At 35.1% G+C, this 18,054-nt stretch overlaps 1 protein-coding gene across 2 annotated transcripts in view; it reads left to right on the forward strand.

Annotated features, from left to right (window-relative positions):
- Window positions 1-18,054, forward strand: part of ascc3 (activating signal cointegrator 1 complex subunit 3) — a 260,611-nt gene that overhangs the window by 222,057 nt on the left and 20,500 nt on the right. For both annotated transcript variants that reach the window (XM_067399556.1, XM_067399566.1), the window contains exons 31-36: window positions 1,948-2,085; window positions 3,350-3,470; window positions 3,547-3,679; window positions 3,764-3,889; window positions 11,774-11,885; window positions 13,993-14,127. In XM_067399556.1, coding sequence (XP_067255657.1) covers window positions 1,948-2,085; window positions 3,350-3,470; window positions 3,547-3,679; window positions 3,764-3,889; window positions 11,774-11,885; window positions 13,993-14,127 — 765 coding nt within the window. The remainder of the gene's footprint in view (window positions 1-1,947; window positions 2,086-3,349; window positions 3,471-3,546; window positions 3,680-3,763; window positions 3,890-11,773; window positions 11,886-13,992; window positions 14,128-18,054) is intronic.

Here is an 18,054-nt window from a genome sequence, read left to right on the forward strand (position 1 = left end):
TGTCTAAAGCGTGTTAATGCCTGTTTTTTATGAGCACAATCCCAGCCTACCCTGTTAAAGAGCCAATAAAGGAAATTACACATGTAAACAGAGAGAATAGGGAAGATTGCCTTTGTACTTCTATACAGTATGTGTGCAGGAGAGATTATTACCATATTAGAAATTATGTGCAAGTCCTTTTTAAAGGAGTAATTCACCCAATGAAAATTCTGACAATGTTTACTCACCTTCATTATTATTTTTATTCATTGCTTTCTACAAACTCAAGGTTGCAACTCAAGGACAAGTTGTGTATAACAGGTCTTTCTGGTCCTTGAATCTGATTGGCTGAGAGCCAAGTATATATATATATATATATATATATATATATATATATATATATATATATATATATATATATATATATATATATATACACATTTATACAGTGGCATGAAAAAGTATGTGAACCCCTTGCAGAATCTGTGAAAATGAGATTTTTTTTTTAATAAAATAAGAAGGATAATAAAAAATGCATGATATTTTTTGTTTAGTACTGTCCTGAGTAAGATATTTTACATTAAAGATGTTTGCATTTAGTTCACAAGACAAAACAGTAGTTGAATTTATTAAAATAACCCCATTCATAAGTATGTGAAGCACTGATTTTCAATCCTGTGTGTGCTTACCTGATGATCCACGACTGTTTTTATGTTTTGTGATGGTTGTTCATGAGTCTCTTGTTTTTCCTGAGCAGTTAAACTGAGCTCTGTTCTTCAGAAAAATCCTCCAGCTCCTGCAGATTCTTCCGTTTTCAAGCATTTTTGCATATTTGAACCATTTCCAGCAGTGACTGTAGATTTTTTGAGATTCATCTTTTCACACTGAGGACGACTGAGGGACTCAAACTCAACTATTAAAAAAGGTTCAAACATTCACTGATGCTCCAGAAGGAAACAAGAAGCACTAAGAGCAGAGGGGTGAAAACTTATGAATTCAAATATCAAGGTAAATTGTACTTAATTTTTCTGCCGGGAAACATGCAAGTATCTTCTGTTGGTTCCGAAAGGCAGTACTAAATTAAAAACAATTATATTTAAACAAAATAAGAAAAATTGTGACATCTTCATCCTGTTCAAATGTTTTCACCCGCCAACTCTTAATGCATCGTGTTTCCTTCTGGAGCATCAGTGAATGTTTGAACCTTTTTTAATAGTTGAGTTTGAGTCCATCAGTTGTCCTCAGTGTGAAAAGATGAATCTCAAAATCATTCAGTCACTGCTGGAAAGGGTTCAAATATGCAAAAATGCTTGAAAACTGATGAATCTGCAGGAGCTGGAGGATTTTTCTGAAGAACAGAGCTCTTTTTTATGTAAAATATCTTACTCAGGACAGTACTAAACAAAAAATAACATGCATTTTTTATTATCCTTCTTATTTTATTAAAATAATTCTCATTTTCACAGATTCTGCAAGGGGTTCACATACTTTTTCATGCCACTGTGTATATGTATATATATATATATATATATATATATATATATATAGCTTCGATAAAATTTCTCTTGTGTTCCATTGGAAAAAACAAACTGCATTGGAACAGCGTTGAGGGTTGGTAAATAACGGCAGCGTTTTCATCTTTAGATGCCCTGTTCCTGGCCTGTAGGCCTGCAGTAGTGAGGCTCATGTGCTGATAGCTCCAGCGTCCTGGCTGTGTGTTCCAGTGATATACGGGGCGTCCCGCTGTTTCACTGCACTGAAGCGTGTAACGGCCTCAGCTCCTGCTGTTTGAGTGACAGCCTGCTGCTGTTAGCCGTCCATCTAACAGCTCTTCCTGACTTCCCTCCATTTGTTTCCACTGTTCCCTGTACTAACATTTCCATCTCTTTTTGTTTCTATTTTTCTTCTCTCTTTATGAATGAAGTGCATAGTGCCGCAAGGGTTTCTGATGTTTGTGTGTTTTGTTAGATGACCGATATCATTTCCACAACAAGAGATTCAAACCTGAAGCTGACCCTGGCGTTTGGGATCGGGATGCATCACGCAGGACTTCACGAGCGCGACAGGAAGACGGTGGAAGAGCTCTTTGTCAACTGTAAGATTCAGGTGAGTTAGTGACGTCTGATTCGCCAACAGACTGATTCCCAAAGCACTTTGGAATAAATCGAATGTAGGAAGTAGGTTTGGGTAAATACATGTCAGGTGATAGAATCATAAATACAGTGATGGAGCACTTCTGTTGATGGAAGATGAATTGATTTATCCGAATGAATCCAAATGAAACATTCTCATGGGATTATGCCTGTAAAAACATTAATGGTCATGTTGATATAATGCAAATGTGATATTTCACACATCAATATGGTAGCGGTGCAGAACAGTTTAGCATGTGACACATGTGAAGTTCAGTTAATATAGACACTCCACAGATATAGTCTCTTCTGCTCAATAAAGACTGCATTTATTTGATACAGTAAAAACTGTGAAATATTACCAAGTAAAACAGCTGTTTTCTATGTGTAATTTATTCCTGTGATCAAAGCTGAATTTTCAGCATCATTAATCCAGTCTTCAGTGTCACATGATCCTTCATAAAAAATCATTTGGTCTCGCCTGACAACAAGTGTTCACCAAGATGATGTAAAACATGAACAGAGTTTACTTTACAGAAACCACTTTAATTCCTCAGAGTAACTGTTTCAGTGGTGTCTTCCGGAGGTGGGGACATTTTCAGCGTATACTGTTCCCAGAAACATATGGATTACATGAGAGAAACCATAAAAGCACACTGTAGTGATTTGGTGAAATAACATTGAAATAAGATTCTACCCTACATATTACACCTTACATAAATTAAGGCCTTAAAAAGGTCTTAAATCAGAGTAGTAGTTTTAAGTTTTGACATTAAATGTTGAATGCACTGCAAAAAGAATTATATCTCCCTCAGTATTTTTGTCCAAATGTTTCTCAATGAGTTTCCATTTGAATTAAGTTGATTTTTCTGAGCCCCTTGGCAGATATTTGTTCTTGTTTTAAGTGCAACTTGCTTCGTTTTGATCAATTTCATAGGAAACAAGACAAAAATACTGTGGAAGAACATCACGTTTTTGCAGTGTGATCAGAAGATACTGTAAAAGTTATATCTGTATTCTAGTGGTTGAGAGCAGAGGGGTTCAAGCTACTTTTTAAGTAATGGATATCTGTTGGAAGGTGTATTTTCAAACTCTGAAGTGTTTTTAATTGTGTTTCTCCCTAGACAATTACATTTTGAGAACATATTGACGTATTGTGTACCCTTCAATGTTCTTTATTTGGTCTTGAAAAAGTCTTAAATGTACACTCAGAAACCCTGCTTTGACTTCTGTCTAAGGTGTTAATTGCAACGAGCACACTAGCGTGGGGCGTCAACTTCCCTGCGCACCTGGTGATCGTGAAGGGCACAGAATACTACGATGGAAAGACCCACCGCTACGTGGATTACCCCATAACAGGTAACATCTGTTTTTACATGTGTGTGTGTTTTCACTCTCTGTCCGATGTCATTGATCTCTATCATTTCCATTCCAGATGTTCTTCAGATGATGGGTCGAGCAGGGCGGCCACAGTTCGACGACCAGGGCAAGGCTGTTATCCTTGTGCATGACATCAAGAAGGACTTCTATAAGAAGTTCTTGTACGAGCCCTTCCCTGTGGAGTCTAGGTGTGTACAAAGCAATGCATCTCAGCGTTTCGTGTTAGTGCTGTAATGATGACAGAAGTGGGTGTCTTTCCTCTGTTTCCTCAGTCTTCTGAGTGTGCTCTCCGACCACTTGAATGCAGAAATCGCAGCAGGCACAATCGCTTCAAAGCAAGACGCCATGGATTACATCACCTGGACGTACTTCTTCCGCAGGCTGGTCATGAACCCCAGGTACATGTGCATCGCTCACTGTTTTCCCCGCCGTACAGATCCTGCTTCTGAGTCTCATCAGCAATGGCTTACAGCCAAAAGGCTTAGTTGTAGTGGTCACATGATATACAGAATGCAGGATGGCCAACATAATGCTGATATTACATTGAAAAACACTGTTTTGTTTTTGTTTTTTATTTAGTAAAATTTGAGTCCTATATTACATTAAATTATACATATTAAATTACAGCATTAAATTCTACATATACCAATACAATTTTACCTTAACCATTATTAACAATTTAACTCTGAGCAATCAGACCTCCAGGAACCACCAAAAATATATAGGATGAATTCATATTTGTATATATTAGTGTCAAACGATTAATTGCATAGTTTTATTGTTTATATAAATGCATATGCATGTATATATTTAACAAAAATATAATATTTATGTATAAAATATTTATATAATATATAAATTATATATAAATATATAAAGATACATCTGTACATGTAAATATTTCTTAAGTTAATGCATGCATGTATGTGTATTTATATATACGTTTTATTTTGGATGTGATTAATTGTGATTAATCGGTTGACAGCACTATAATATATATATATATATATATATATATATATATGATAAATGCAGTCATGTCTTCATCAGCTTCATGATCGATCACTACTAGTTAACATTAGTTTATGTATTAAGAATTTCATGATTTCATCAGTACTGTTTTTATTACTTAACATATATTAAAGATTTTATACAGAAATTTTCCATTTTATACAGCAAAAGTCCCACCAGGAAAGTTGTAGAATTTCTGTCAAATATCACATTCAAATACCTCAGATTTCCTTAAAGTGCTTTACGAGTTTGTTTAATGTTTTTCATTTTATTTATTTTGCCTTGAAAAAAGCAGCCTTTAAAATGACAAACATTATCCTGGATTAGAAACGCTGTAAGAAATCACTCTTTGTCAGTTCATGATATCTTATGCATTCACTGTTGCTAATGAATTGAACCATATTGTAAAGTTTAATTTAATTACAGCAATCATTTGTTTTGGTTTAATTGTTATTTTGTGCATATCAGCATTATATTAGCCTTCTTCACCAGTAAGTTGCAAGTCATTTACACACAGAAAGATATATTTCAGTGGACTCTTCATTGAAATGTCAGCAAATACATATATTTTTCCAAAGAAAACCATTACCACATTGAACATACTGTATATGTTTTGATATCTAGAGTTTGCATTATATGCCTTTTCAAATAAACAAATAGAAAATAGTCTGGCTCAATAATTCAAATAAACAAACAGCATGAATTCAAGGAAAATTAGAACTAGTGCTTGTTTTATTAATTGGCCTAGTGGGAAATCCAAGCTGTTCAGTGAAACTGCAGTGACTGGACTGCAGCAAAAGACAGAAAAACATCTTCAGCCGCGTTCACAGGGCTCATTACTTACTGTGTTTCCATGGCAACGTCATCGCTGGACACAGTGGCCACAGTCCAGCCCCGACAGTTTACACCTCCATCACAAAACAAGGGCTGAGAGATCACACACACACACACACACACACACACCAGCCTCACAGGTCATATAGGGCAGCGCAGACATCTGCGATGAATAGAAGAAGATGATTCCAGAACATTCCACTGACATTTGCACGCCTGTCAGGCCACATTAAACATAAAGACCTGTCTGTGCCCTCTCGCTTACTGCAAACACCCACACCGCTTACAACACCCCACAAACACACACTGATTCCTCAAGTTCTGTGTAGTGATTTTACTTTCGCCCACACAGGGACGCCAATTATGTAGCGATTGGTACTCAAGTCACCGCTGACGTTGTTATTTTTGGATCACACGTCTCTTAAGGTGTGGTTATGATGACCACTTCCCTCTTTCTTAGTTCAGGGCACCAGTCAAGGTCTTTTACCATGGTGGTATGAGAACAAAAAAGATATACTGTTGTTTCTCTGAAAATAATAAGGTGAAGAACCTCATTATGCATCAAACAAATAAACAAAAGATTATTTGTTATTAACTATAGCATCAGCTATATAACCTCTAACCAGGGCTTGACATTAACTTTTTTGATCTCCAGTCACTGTGGCTAGTGGTTTTCCAAAGTTACCAGCGACTTTTCACTGGCCACAGTTTTGACATTGATACATTGGGAAAAACTGCCATATAGATAGTTTTAATATGATCTCATAATATGGCCGCAGGTATATTAGGCTGCTGTCACTTTAAGACCTGACGCACGGATCCATTATTGTTACACATGCGTTTTCTTTCTCAACTGTTTATGTTCACTTAAAACAGTTTACGTGAATGCTTGCAGCATTTTGACATTATTTTGAGTGTATTTGACTATTTGAGCAATGAGCAGTGAAAAAGAACTCAATTTAGTACTGAGAGGCGGCTTTATGTGGCGCACTTTGGGTGTGAGAACAAAATCTGCCGGAATGAGTAAAATTCAGATCAAATGAAACGAGTGAGGGGAGGAGGGTTTGTGTGTCACTCGCTGTCGGAGAGATGACTACCATGTGTCTATTCTGTGGAAAATCAGTATTGTAAAAGTTTCAGATATTTCAGTATTGATATGTTTTGAAAAATCTATATTTTTGACAACACTACATTGCACTTAGTTTATTATTTCAGATGTCTTTTTAAAAGACTACAATTGAAAAATGTATATATTATATATAAAACTCAACCTGCCAAAGTGTCTAGTAGGAGTGACTGCGTTACACACCACTGCTGAAACACACACGTGTTGGCAGGTGTTAATGTCGAGCCCTGCCTCTAATGTACTGTAAATTAGAAAATCATATACAGATAATGGTAATATACTGATAATATCAGACTGTCCTCTAAAAAAAAAAAAAAAAAAACGACCCTATAGGTCGTTTTTCAAGCACCTTATTACGACCTATATTTACGTTTAAAGTCATGCGCCCTCTAGCTGGTGTAAAAAATAATGTGTCGTGTTACGTCTGTCGTCATGAAATGACATATGACTGTCATTACCAATCAAAATACATGTTCATTTAAATTCAATGTGTGGACTTTTTCCATCATTTCTCCTATTTCCATTTAGCAAAACTCGTTTTTATTATTAAATAATAAAACCCCACCCACCCCACCCCTAAACCTACCCTTAGTGATTTATAGTGCATACACACTTTATGAGCACATGAGTTCCCTGGGATCGAACCCACGATTGAATGATCACATGATTGCATATTGTTTTATATTGCAATGCTCTGCCACGAAACCCGAAATATGACGCAGATAAAAGGGAACAATGCATTAAAATGAAAGTGTCCTCGTGTTGATAGGGGCGCAACTTTAGTAAACGCTCCTATTGGTTGTATTTCAGGGAAGTGACAAACGACCTATATAGGCATATTGGTTGGAGAACATGTTGGATATTTTACAGCCATGCCAGGGTCTCTGGAAAGAGTTTGGTAAAGTGATATTTACATTTCACATGGTTGAGTGAGCAGTCTGATGGCGGTGACTTCTTCCACTTTTTATGCTGGGTGACAACGCAGTGGAGCTGGAATCTGTTTCAACAGCCTTGAACATGAAGCTCTGTGGGATGTTGATCTCTTGGAGCACCAAAGGGTCAATGTGCGTCCCAATCCGTGTACTATTCTATGATGTTTTGTAGTATAAACAGTGTAAGTAGTGCGTTCACACTGAACACAACAAATAGAAAAAGTGCAATTTAAATACCCGGATGATAATCTTAATTAACCAAAAAACAGTGTGAATGTTGGACACTTCATGCACTCAACTGTCGCAGCTTTAATTATGTGGAGGGGAGGGGCTTCAGACTCTATCATAATTTTATAAAATTCATTTACACAGTTGAGTACATTTGGGAACTGTGGTTTCTTTTAAGGGGTCATGAACAGTGTTGTTTCAGTGTTTTATAATGTTTTCTGGGGTGCTCTTGTAATGTTACTATGCTTTTTACATCAAAAATTGTCATAATTTAGAAATAAAAGACATTTTTCCTACCCTGATTTTAGCCTCTGATTTGAACGCTCTGTTTTAAGGGGCGTGTCTCTGTGAGACTTCAGTGTAAACGCCCACTGCTGTGATTGGCTGACATCTTTGCATATGAAATAGCCAAGTATTACTCTCTCGAAAACTTTTAGCACGTTTTTAGCAAGGTTTACTAATCGTGAAAAGTGTTGATTAGCATTATATTTAGATTGTGAAAGGTTGCAGTGATGAAGATTGTAGTCGATCACAGACATGTTGTTGAGCGCATGAAAGCAGTGATCTCGTCTTTGCAACTTAATTTCTGCACACTAACGAATGCTTTCATCATAACTAACAGTGCAAACGTGAAAAGTCACTGTTTGATTGACAGCTCCAGCGAATGTAAAGGGAGCGTTCTTTGATCGCTTTCTTTATATGATTTAATCACCGTTTAAGTAACAGTAACACTGGTTTGATTTACTGACACACAGACAAAGATCATGTGACTGTACATGAATCTTTAATATCAGAATGAACACAGTTACTGACATGTTGTCGCATTACTGTAATACATATTGTAAAAGTCTGTTTGCAAAGCCTGCGCTGAAATGCGATTGATTTACCAAAGAATCCACAGTGAAATGTACTGAATACAAATAAATAAAGCTCAACTGAGACATTCACATTGATGAAAATAAATAATCATATTCCTGCATTAGGATCCTTTGAAAGGTAATGTTATTTTAGTCCTGCATCGCTCTTCTCTCTTCCTCACCTCACTAACACACCAGTGGGAGGGGCTAATGATGCAATGATGAAGTAGGCGTTGATTTCTTCTGTGGAGGCGGAGTTTCACCTATAGGCACATTCCAGGATCATTCGTTCTCTGGGTCTGGTGTCAATAAAAGCTTTTTTTGGACTTAAAGGGAGGCTTTCAGTTCTGAAACTCACAGGATATTCTTATAGCACGATGACCTCTTATATATCAAAAGCTCAAGGAAGCTCAAGTTGATTTCTCAATTTATGACCCCTTTAAACCATGTCATTTCTCTGTGTTGTTGCATATTTACTTCCAGTTAGAATACTGCGTGATTAGCTTAGAATAATGATAATGTGTGAGGGATGATGTCCTTGGAGGGCATTTTAACATGTTGCCGCAGCTAATCTTTTTTTAATGTAATTTAAAAACAGCACAACAGCTTCTTTCCAGTAAGGTTGCATGTTAATAATAGCACACACAAGCTCCATTTGACACTTCTCCATCTATCTCAGTGTTTCTGTGGCACCGTCCCCTTAACATCAGCCGTGATTCACTGGAGCTGAGCAGGACAGGAGCCCCAGAGGCCTCATAAAGAGCTCACATCAGCCTCACAGAAACAGCAGCTAAATGATGCTGACGGTAATGGCGGTGATTTCATTAGCCGTATAGGTGTTTAAGAGAAACACATCGCTGCGAGTACTGGCTGTGTAGAATGATGAATAATACTTAACATGTAGTGCTAACATTAACAATTAAAGAGGTCTTCATCTTGTAGGATTAAAGAGTTTGATTTACTTATGCATATATGATACATATTAGTACCACAAAGTGCTCCATTAACAAGCTTTTGCACATTTTTTTGTTTAAACAGATCTGAAATTATCATTACTGTCTAAATTTACTATAAAGGCTGAACTGAAATCATTTAATAGCTTATTGCAAGCATGTCTAAGGGTTAATATACACTATTGTTCAAAGAAATTAATATTTTTATTGAGCAAGGACGCATTAAATTGATTAAAAGTGACAGTACAGACATTTATAATGTTCTAAACGATTTCCATTTTGAATAAATTCTATTCAGTGATAAAATAAATAAAAAAGAAAGAAAGCTTTCTTTGAAGAATCCTGAAAAAAAAAAAAAATCACGATTTCCAAAATATATTGCACAGCACAACTGTTTTCAACACTGATAATGATCATAAATGTTTCTTGAGCATCAAATCATCATATCAGAATGATTTCTGAAGGATCATGTGACACTGAAGACTGGAGTAATGATGCTGAAATTCAGCTTTAAACACAGGAATAAATTACACTTTACTATATATTCACATAGAAAACAGATGATTTAAATTGTAATAATATTTCACAATTTTCACTGTATTGATCCAATAAATGGAGTTCAGCTGAGCAGAAGAGACTTCTTTTAAAAACATTAACAAATCTTAATTATTCCAAACTTTTGAATAGTTGCTCATATATACTAGAGAGATGGTATGAAATAGTCATGACAAACTAATTCTTGACTAGTTTATGGAAACTGAAACTGCAGCACTGTGGTTTGTTTGAACTGTTTCTCTCAAAGGTTTGTCCAAGACCTGTGGAATTGTGATGCTATGAAAAATTCAGAGTCTGTAGACCTGTGGCCTTTCAGTTGTAGATACGTCCTTTCTCTCTCTCACACACACACACACACACACACACACACACACGAACAGGAGAGTGTTTGCCATCATAGTTATGTGTGGATCTCATGTGGTTGCTCTTAGAGCTTTGCAGAGCATGGAAGTGATTTCTGCTCTCCAGCAAATCTGGGAATGATTTTGCAGCAAAGCGTTGCTTTTCTGGAGGTGTGGATGTGTTGTGTTTTTGAATAAACACACAACTGTGCTGTCAAAGCGGGCTTGTGTTTTTGTGCATCTGTGCACACATCTCTGTCAGTGTGAAATGCATTACTTGCTTACACTATATTGATAAATACATTCTGTGATGTATTTATTAAGGATGCATGTCATTTTGATGATCATGTTCATATTATCGTTGTTGTCTTTTTATGTGCATCGCTCAATATTCTCCTTGCATGTTTCTGGCTGCGACTCAAACATTGACTTTCTAAAAATATCACAAATTAGCTTGATGTGATTGTCAGCATTACGATGTGCATTATGAGATGATTTTACATAAATACATACATTTGTACAGTTTATGGAAATGCAGAAGAAAGACACTCTGTTTAGGTTTTGATTTTATTTCTATTAATGCTGGATAATTCTTTTAACTGTATGTCACTTCAGTGGAAGATCTGCAGTTCACTTTAAGGAGTTGTTTGTGTGTAGTTTTCAACACGCAGGACGAACAGGAGACTTGCATTTAGAACGTGTCATTATTCATGCCTTTAAATCTACTTGAAAATAATTGAACTTAATTTGACATTAATCATAGGTCTGTTGTGTCTCATGTTACCATTGCATTATCCAGCAACCTTATTACATTTTCCTCTGTAGTGAACAGCTGTAGCGTGAACAAGGTTTTTAGAAGCAGCCAAACAGAATAGATTTATAACATCACATCTGCTCATTTGTGACAGTGCAGCCTTATGATTTATTGATGCAGCAAAATCATATTCTTCATATAAAAAATATTTAAGCATCCTTCAAAATAATAACTTCAGCTGATTAGCAAACCTGCATAAGAAATTAAAGCTTTTTAGAAGAACTTTTTTTAATACAAGTGCATTTTGTCTGATGGCACTGGTGTTTTTTTTTTGTTTTTTTTTACTTTTTTTGTTTAAAACATATTAATATCTTCATATCATTCATATCTTAATATCTTAACCAAGATACTTTAATAACTTATGCAGCTCTTGCTTACTTCAATAGCTGATATCCTATGACATTCTCAAGAAAATGTATCTTGTTTTAAGCATGTTTGGGTATGTTTATGAGAAAATAACATGCTCAGTATGATACTCCGAATCATCAGAGATACTCATTAAGAAGATTATAATGCCATAATCCTATTAAAATAAGCAGACTTTTTGTATTGGATGTTGCAGATATATCATTTTAGTGTTTTAGTGTTGTTTTTCTTCCTCCACTTTAAACTGTTCTGTCTACGTTCTCAGCTACTATAGTTTGGACGACACCAGCCATGAAACCATTAACAAATACCTTTCAAACCTGGTGGGGAGGAGCCTAAGAGACCTGGAGTGTTCCTACTGCATGGAAATACAGCAGGTACAGTAACATTTCCATTTTGTTTTGTTCATTTATTCATTTATTTGTTCAGTGATACTGTTATCATCAGCTATTAGGGGTGGGGAAAAAAAAAATTCAAAAATGTTACTTCTTTAACTTCACAGTACTACTTAAAGTTATAGGCATGCTGTGAAAAGAGACTAAATGTGGTGCATGCACAGTCCATTATGTCCTACGCAAATGTAAACAGTCAGGAAAAAATCAGATGTGTATTAGATCCATGCATTCATCCTAATACATCTTAATTAAACGTAGGCTACTATATATATATATATATTCACTACCGCTCAAAAGTTTGGGATCGGTAAGACTTTTAATGTTTTTAAAAGCGGTTTCGTCTGCTCACCAAGGCTACATTTATTTAATTAAAAATACAGTAAAAACAGTAATATTGTGAAATATTATTACAATTTAAAATAACTTTTTTCTATTTGAATATATTTCACAAAGTAATTTATTCCTCTGATCAAAGCTGAATTTTCAGCATCATTACTCCAGTCTTCAGTGTCACATGATCCTTCAGAAATCATTCTAATATGCTGATCTGCTGCTCAAGAAACATTTAATGTGTACAATTGTACAAAATATTTGTGTACAATATTTTTTTTCAGGATTATTTGATGAATAGAAAGTTCAAAAGAACAGTGTTTATCTGAAATCTAATCTTTTGTAACATTATAAATGTCTTTACTGCCACTTTTGATTGATTTAATGCATCCTTGCTGAATAAAAGTATTCATTTCTTTAATTTCTTTTCAAAAAAATAAAAATAAAAATTCTTACTGACCCCAAACTTTTGAACGGTAGTGTATAATGCTACAGAAGCTTTGTATTTCAGATAAATGCTGTTCTTTTGAACTTTCTATTCATCAAGGAATCCTGAAAAAAAAAAGTACACAACTGTTTTCAAAATTGAAAATAATCATAAATGTTTGAGCAGCAAATCAGCATATTAGAATGATTTCTGAAGGATCATGTGACACTGAAGACTGGCGTAATGATGCTGAAAATTCAGCTTTGATCACTGGAATAAATTACACTTTACTATATATTCACATAGAAAACAGTTATTTTAAATTGTAATAATCTTTCACAATATTACTGTTTTTACTGTATTTTAATTAAATAAATAAATCCTTGGTGAGAAGACAAAACTTCTTTTAAAAATCTTACTGATCCCAAACTTTTGAGCAGTAGTGCATATATATTGTATTTGTCCTATTGTTTGTAATTTGCTTCTTTGTTCCTATTTTTAATATAAAAAATAAAATAAAATTGCTTGCCTTGCTTTATTACAGAAGACTGTGTAATGATCACAGTTAGCTTAAATGCATTTGGTTTATAATATTGGGTTAACTAAAATGAGAAGAAAAATGAAATAAATTTCAAGGTTCACATTAAATTCAGTGGGATTTTTTTTTTCTTCAAGACCTCTTCAACTATCTATCGCAGTCAAATAGGATCAAAATTTGATTCAAAATGGCAAATCATTTTTCAATCGAATCATGACCTCAAGAATCAGTTTGAATCGAATCATGAGGTACCAAAAGATTCACACCCCTATCAGCTATTACTACGCAATATTATTTCCTAGTATGATTTTATTATTTAGGGTTAAAGTTGCCAAATCTGTAGTCATAAGAATTGTTACATCAATTTCCCTGGGCTGTGAAGGATAGAACAAGTGGAGCCTCCTATCCCAAGATTCATTGTGTGTCATCGACGATTGGATTTTTTTGAGGGAAAATGCTGGATTACACTTATAATTGTTGGGTTTCAACTTACTTGAATATCTAATGATGCAAATGAGTATTGACAGCAAATTATCCTAATAAAAATTTTTTTTTGTATGTTTTTACCCATTTTTGTGCATGTAAATGCATTGTATTTGAGCCTCTAATGCATTTGTTCAGAGAGTCTTTGTTTCATTGGATGTGTCTCAGTGCGTTCTCTGTACTGAAGCGGTCTCAGAAATCATGTAAATGAACTCAGTTTCTGCTGGAGGAATGTCATCTTTGACCTGCCCTCAGTATGGCTGTATTTTGCCCGGTGTCATGTTAATCAGTGACTGTCTTGTTTTGTTCAGGACGATCACACCATCGAGCCGCTGACGTACGGCCGCATCGCATCCTACTATTACCTGAAACACCAGACCATCCGCATGTTCAAAGAGCGTCTGAAGCCAGAGCTGCCTGTCCAAGAGCTGCTGGCCGTCCTGTCGGTGAGCAAACATTCATTTTAAAAGGATCCAGACTGTCCTCTCATCTTCTGCTCGTTGATGCGTTCAGGGACAGTGCACTTTAAACACCAATGCATCACCACCTTCACTGGCCAACATCCTGACACTGTTAATGATTATTCCATGAGTCCAGTGTGGCTTGATACAGCTGAGCGCGCACACACACACACACACATAATTGCACCCCTAAGGGTTGGTGTGAAAATTAGCAGCTCTTTACGTCCGCCTCATTAGAGTGCCGCCCCTCTCGGCCCCGCTCTCACTGATCGCAGCCATAATTGAGACATAAAGGCTTTTCACACTCCACTGACGTCCTGTGACATGACATCTGTCTCACACTGGCGCACAACTGATGGAAACTCTCAAAGAATATTGTTAAAACATGTTTTTAGGACCAGAGCTTTTGAGATTAGAGACATATATTTTCACTCTCCACAAACGTGGCGTAAGTTTCTGTCCCTTATCTAAGCTATAGAGACACAAATCTTATTTTAATTAATTTAATTTTGTTTTGTTTTGAAGAAAAATGATTTATTATTTAATTGTGATGTTTATTTAATGGAATCAGTTTGTAGTTTTAGACAATTTTAGTTCCCAAATATCGATAGCAGTGTTGCAAAAATAGATTAAGCAGCTCAAATAATTTCTGTTTTGACCTTCTGATGTGAACAAGCAACATTGTTGTCTGAAGTTTGAGCACTTTTCACTGACCCCTTGGTAAAAAATAACAAAACATTTACCTTCATTATTTAGTTTCAAGCCATTTGGGGAAAAAGGTTCAATATATGTGACCTGATCCATCATTTTGAGTCGCTTTGACCCAGAAAACAATTTAAAATCTAATATATATTTCATAAAATTAGATTTTATAATATTATATAATATAATATTGTAAAGTCATATACAGTAGTGAACAAAAGTGTGATGTCGAGCTAGGAAAATTTAAATTATTGAACTTTATTTAAATATTGCTTTTAATGTGTTAAAGGGTTAGTTGACCCAAAAATATAATTCTGTCATTAATTACTCCCCCTCATGTCGTTCCACACCCGTAAGACCTTCGTTCATCTTCAGAACACAAATTAAGATATTTTTGATGAAATCCAAGAGGTATATGTCTCGTCCATAGACAGCAATATAATCAACACTTTCAAGGTCCAGAAAGGAACTAAAGACATCGTTAAAACAGTCATGTGACTGCAGTGGATCAACCTTAATGTTATGAAGAGACGAGAATACTTTCTGTGCACAAAAACATTATTTTGTCAGATAAATACTTTAAGTTTAGTGTTTTGTTCTTCCTTCATATTTAAAATATTTAAAAAATCTCAAATATTTTCCTCATATTCTGAGAGTTTAAGGATAAATACCTGCTCCAGACATCACTTTTGTCCACTACTGTATATGTTCAGCTCTAAAGATCACAAGCAGGGTTTGGACATTATTTAACACAATTAAATAATTTAAGTTATTTATAATATTTATAATAATTATAAAATCTATAAAATGTATTGATGACATTGACACAGTTTGAAAGTTAAAATTTCAAAAAATAAATAAACAAATAATTGAAGTTTCTACATAAAAGCCCTATATAAATTATAGTGTGCTGTTGACATGTTTGTAATATGCTTTTCACTAGATTTTATTAGCAAGCTATATAGACAGTTGATAACTTTTCTGTAAATAATGTAAAGTTGTTTGCATCAAAAATAACATTACACAGTCAAAATTTGAGATTTTGATTAATATCATATTTGGTAACACTTTAGTATAGGGAACACACACAAACTATTAACTATGACTTTTGCCTCAATAAACTCCTAATTACTGCTTAAGGATGTAGGATTAAGAATGTAGAATAAGGCATTAATATGTGCTTAATAAGTACTAATAAACAGCCAACATTCGAGTAATATGTATAATAAAAAGCAACTACTTAAAAGACCCTAAAATAAAGTGTTACCTCATATTTCTATTAACTCAGGCTTCCAATTCAACATAAATGTGACCCGCTCTGGCGAAATGAGTTGGAAGTGGCATCGTTCTATTTTAAGATATGGGCCGATAATGTGGAAAAACAATGAAAAAATCTATTTGTTTTAAGCTAATTTCAATGAACAGACTATCAGAAATAATCTCCCAAAGTTTCGTAGTCCAGATAATCGAGTAAAGGTATTTAAACGGCTATTAAATTTTACTAAATTCGCTGGAAATGAACTTCTCAACTCCTCTCGTCACTTACGAGCATTTCCCGGTATCCCTTGAAACGTCTCTGCTCTCCAAATATGGTGTTACACGTTGTATAGAACCAATCAAACAGCTTAGAAATGTAAACACACTGACCTAAACGCTGACTTTTATCAATGGGAAGCCCCGTTTCGACTGACAGGCACGCGATTGGTCCAGCCATCCTCCTGTCAGACTGGCGCTTCAGACAGTCCTTCAGACTGAAGTTTTCGGGAAGATTTATAGTTTATGGACACTTTTGATTTCAGTAATTACATCTAGAAAGGTAAAATCATTGATGGCATCTATAAAAGAGATATATGAAAGCGAAACAAAAGTCCAGTGAGGAGGACAGACGAGAGGAGACCTGTGCGTTTAATTGGTATGTGTGTACTGTAATACTGCATTTACAATGCTTATCAGTGCCATGCACTTTGATCGTGAAAGTGAAAGTGCCCTTTGCGGTCGCACACTGTAAAAAATCTTGCCTTGGTTTTACTCAATATTTGCATCAGACTTCTAAGTATTTTGAACTCATCTAATTTGTGTCTTCAACATGCACCTATGAGTAATTTCTACTCAATTTTTCTCATAAAAATAACTCAAAGAAATTGAGTATAAAATATATTCACCTAAAATAACAGTATAATGTCTTCAATTAATCACACGTAATATTTGCGTCACATGTAATGAGCAGCATGCTATAGGAATAAACCTCATAACAGTATTACTGCAGACAATTACTCATCAAGCAATACCGTTTTACGCTAACCTGTTGTCAACCTAACGTCAGGCTCCACTTATCACCACGACGGTAACCCCCAAAACTCCTAACATGACAAAAACCTTTCTAAATCCCACCTTAATAGAACATTAAACAATAATAACAAGTCTTCTACTTATTTATCTTGCTTAAAAACACATGAAGATAAACAGATTAAACATTTTCTCTTTGAATTAAATCGGATGCAAAGCATTCTGGGAACTAGAAATCCCCCAGTAAATAGATTATACACAATAAAATTAAGTAAATGTTCATTTAAATATGGGCATATTGAAAAAGCAGCAAACATCCTCATTTTGACTGAGTGATTCCATATCAGTAGTAAAACAAAACAAAAATCCACGACTTTCCAAACAAATAAATAAAGACAAGTTTATAGCAATGCGAAGAGCATCGCGACGCGTCAAAAGCAAGGTAAACAACATGCGGTGCAGTGCGATGAGACAGTAAACGGATGCCCTGAGGTATGCATGCGGTTGCGAAGCTTCCAACAGCGGTCAGGATCTGTAAAGTTTGCATTGATGCGTCAGCCAAATCCAGCAATAAATATTTAAGTAACTATTACTTAAATAGTATGTTGGAAATGCACGTGTTCACAAAACATTTTCTAGATTACTCAATATAAGATGTGCAATATATACGTTTTTGCTATAAATCCAGATTGAGTTACTCAAGTTATCCAAGTAAATTAACAAAACAAATTTTTATTTGTAAAAAATATATTTTTTTTTTTGTTACACTTACAGCCTCAATGATTAATTTTTCTCAGTGCATGGCGGTGCCCCCGTGTTCCCATTTCTCCCGATGTGAGCTCCAGTCCATTACAATTTAGAGCAGTTAAGGCCCGGGTATACTTCATTTTCCCGTGAGCCTTTTAAAGAAACTCCTTTGGCCAT

This window comes from Chanodichthys erythropterus, chromosome 2, assembly GCF_024489055.1.
Source record: "Chanodichthys erythropterus isolate Z2021 chromosome 2, ASM2448905v1, whole genome shotgun sequence".
NCBI classification, from domain to species: domain Eukaryota; kingdom Metazoa; phylum Chordata; class Actinopteri; order Cypriniformes; family Xenocyprididae; genus Chanodichthys; species Chanodichthys erythropterus.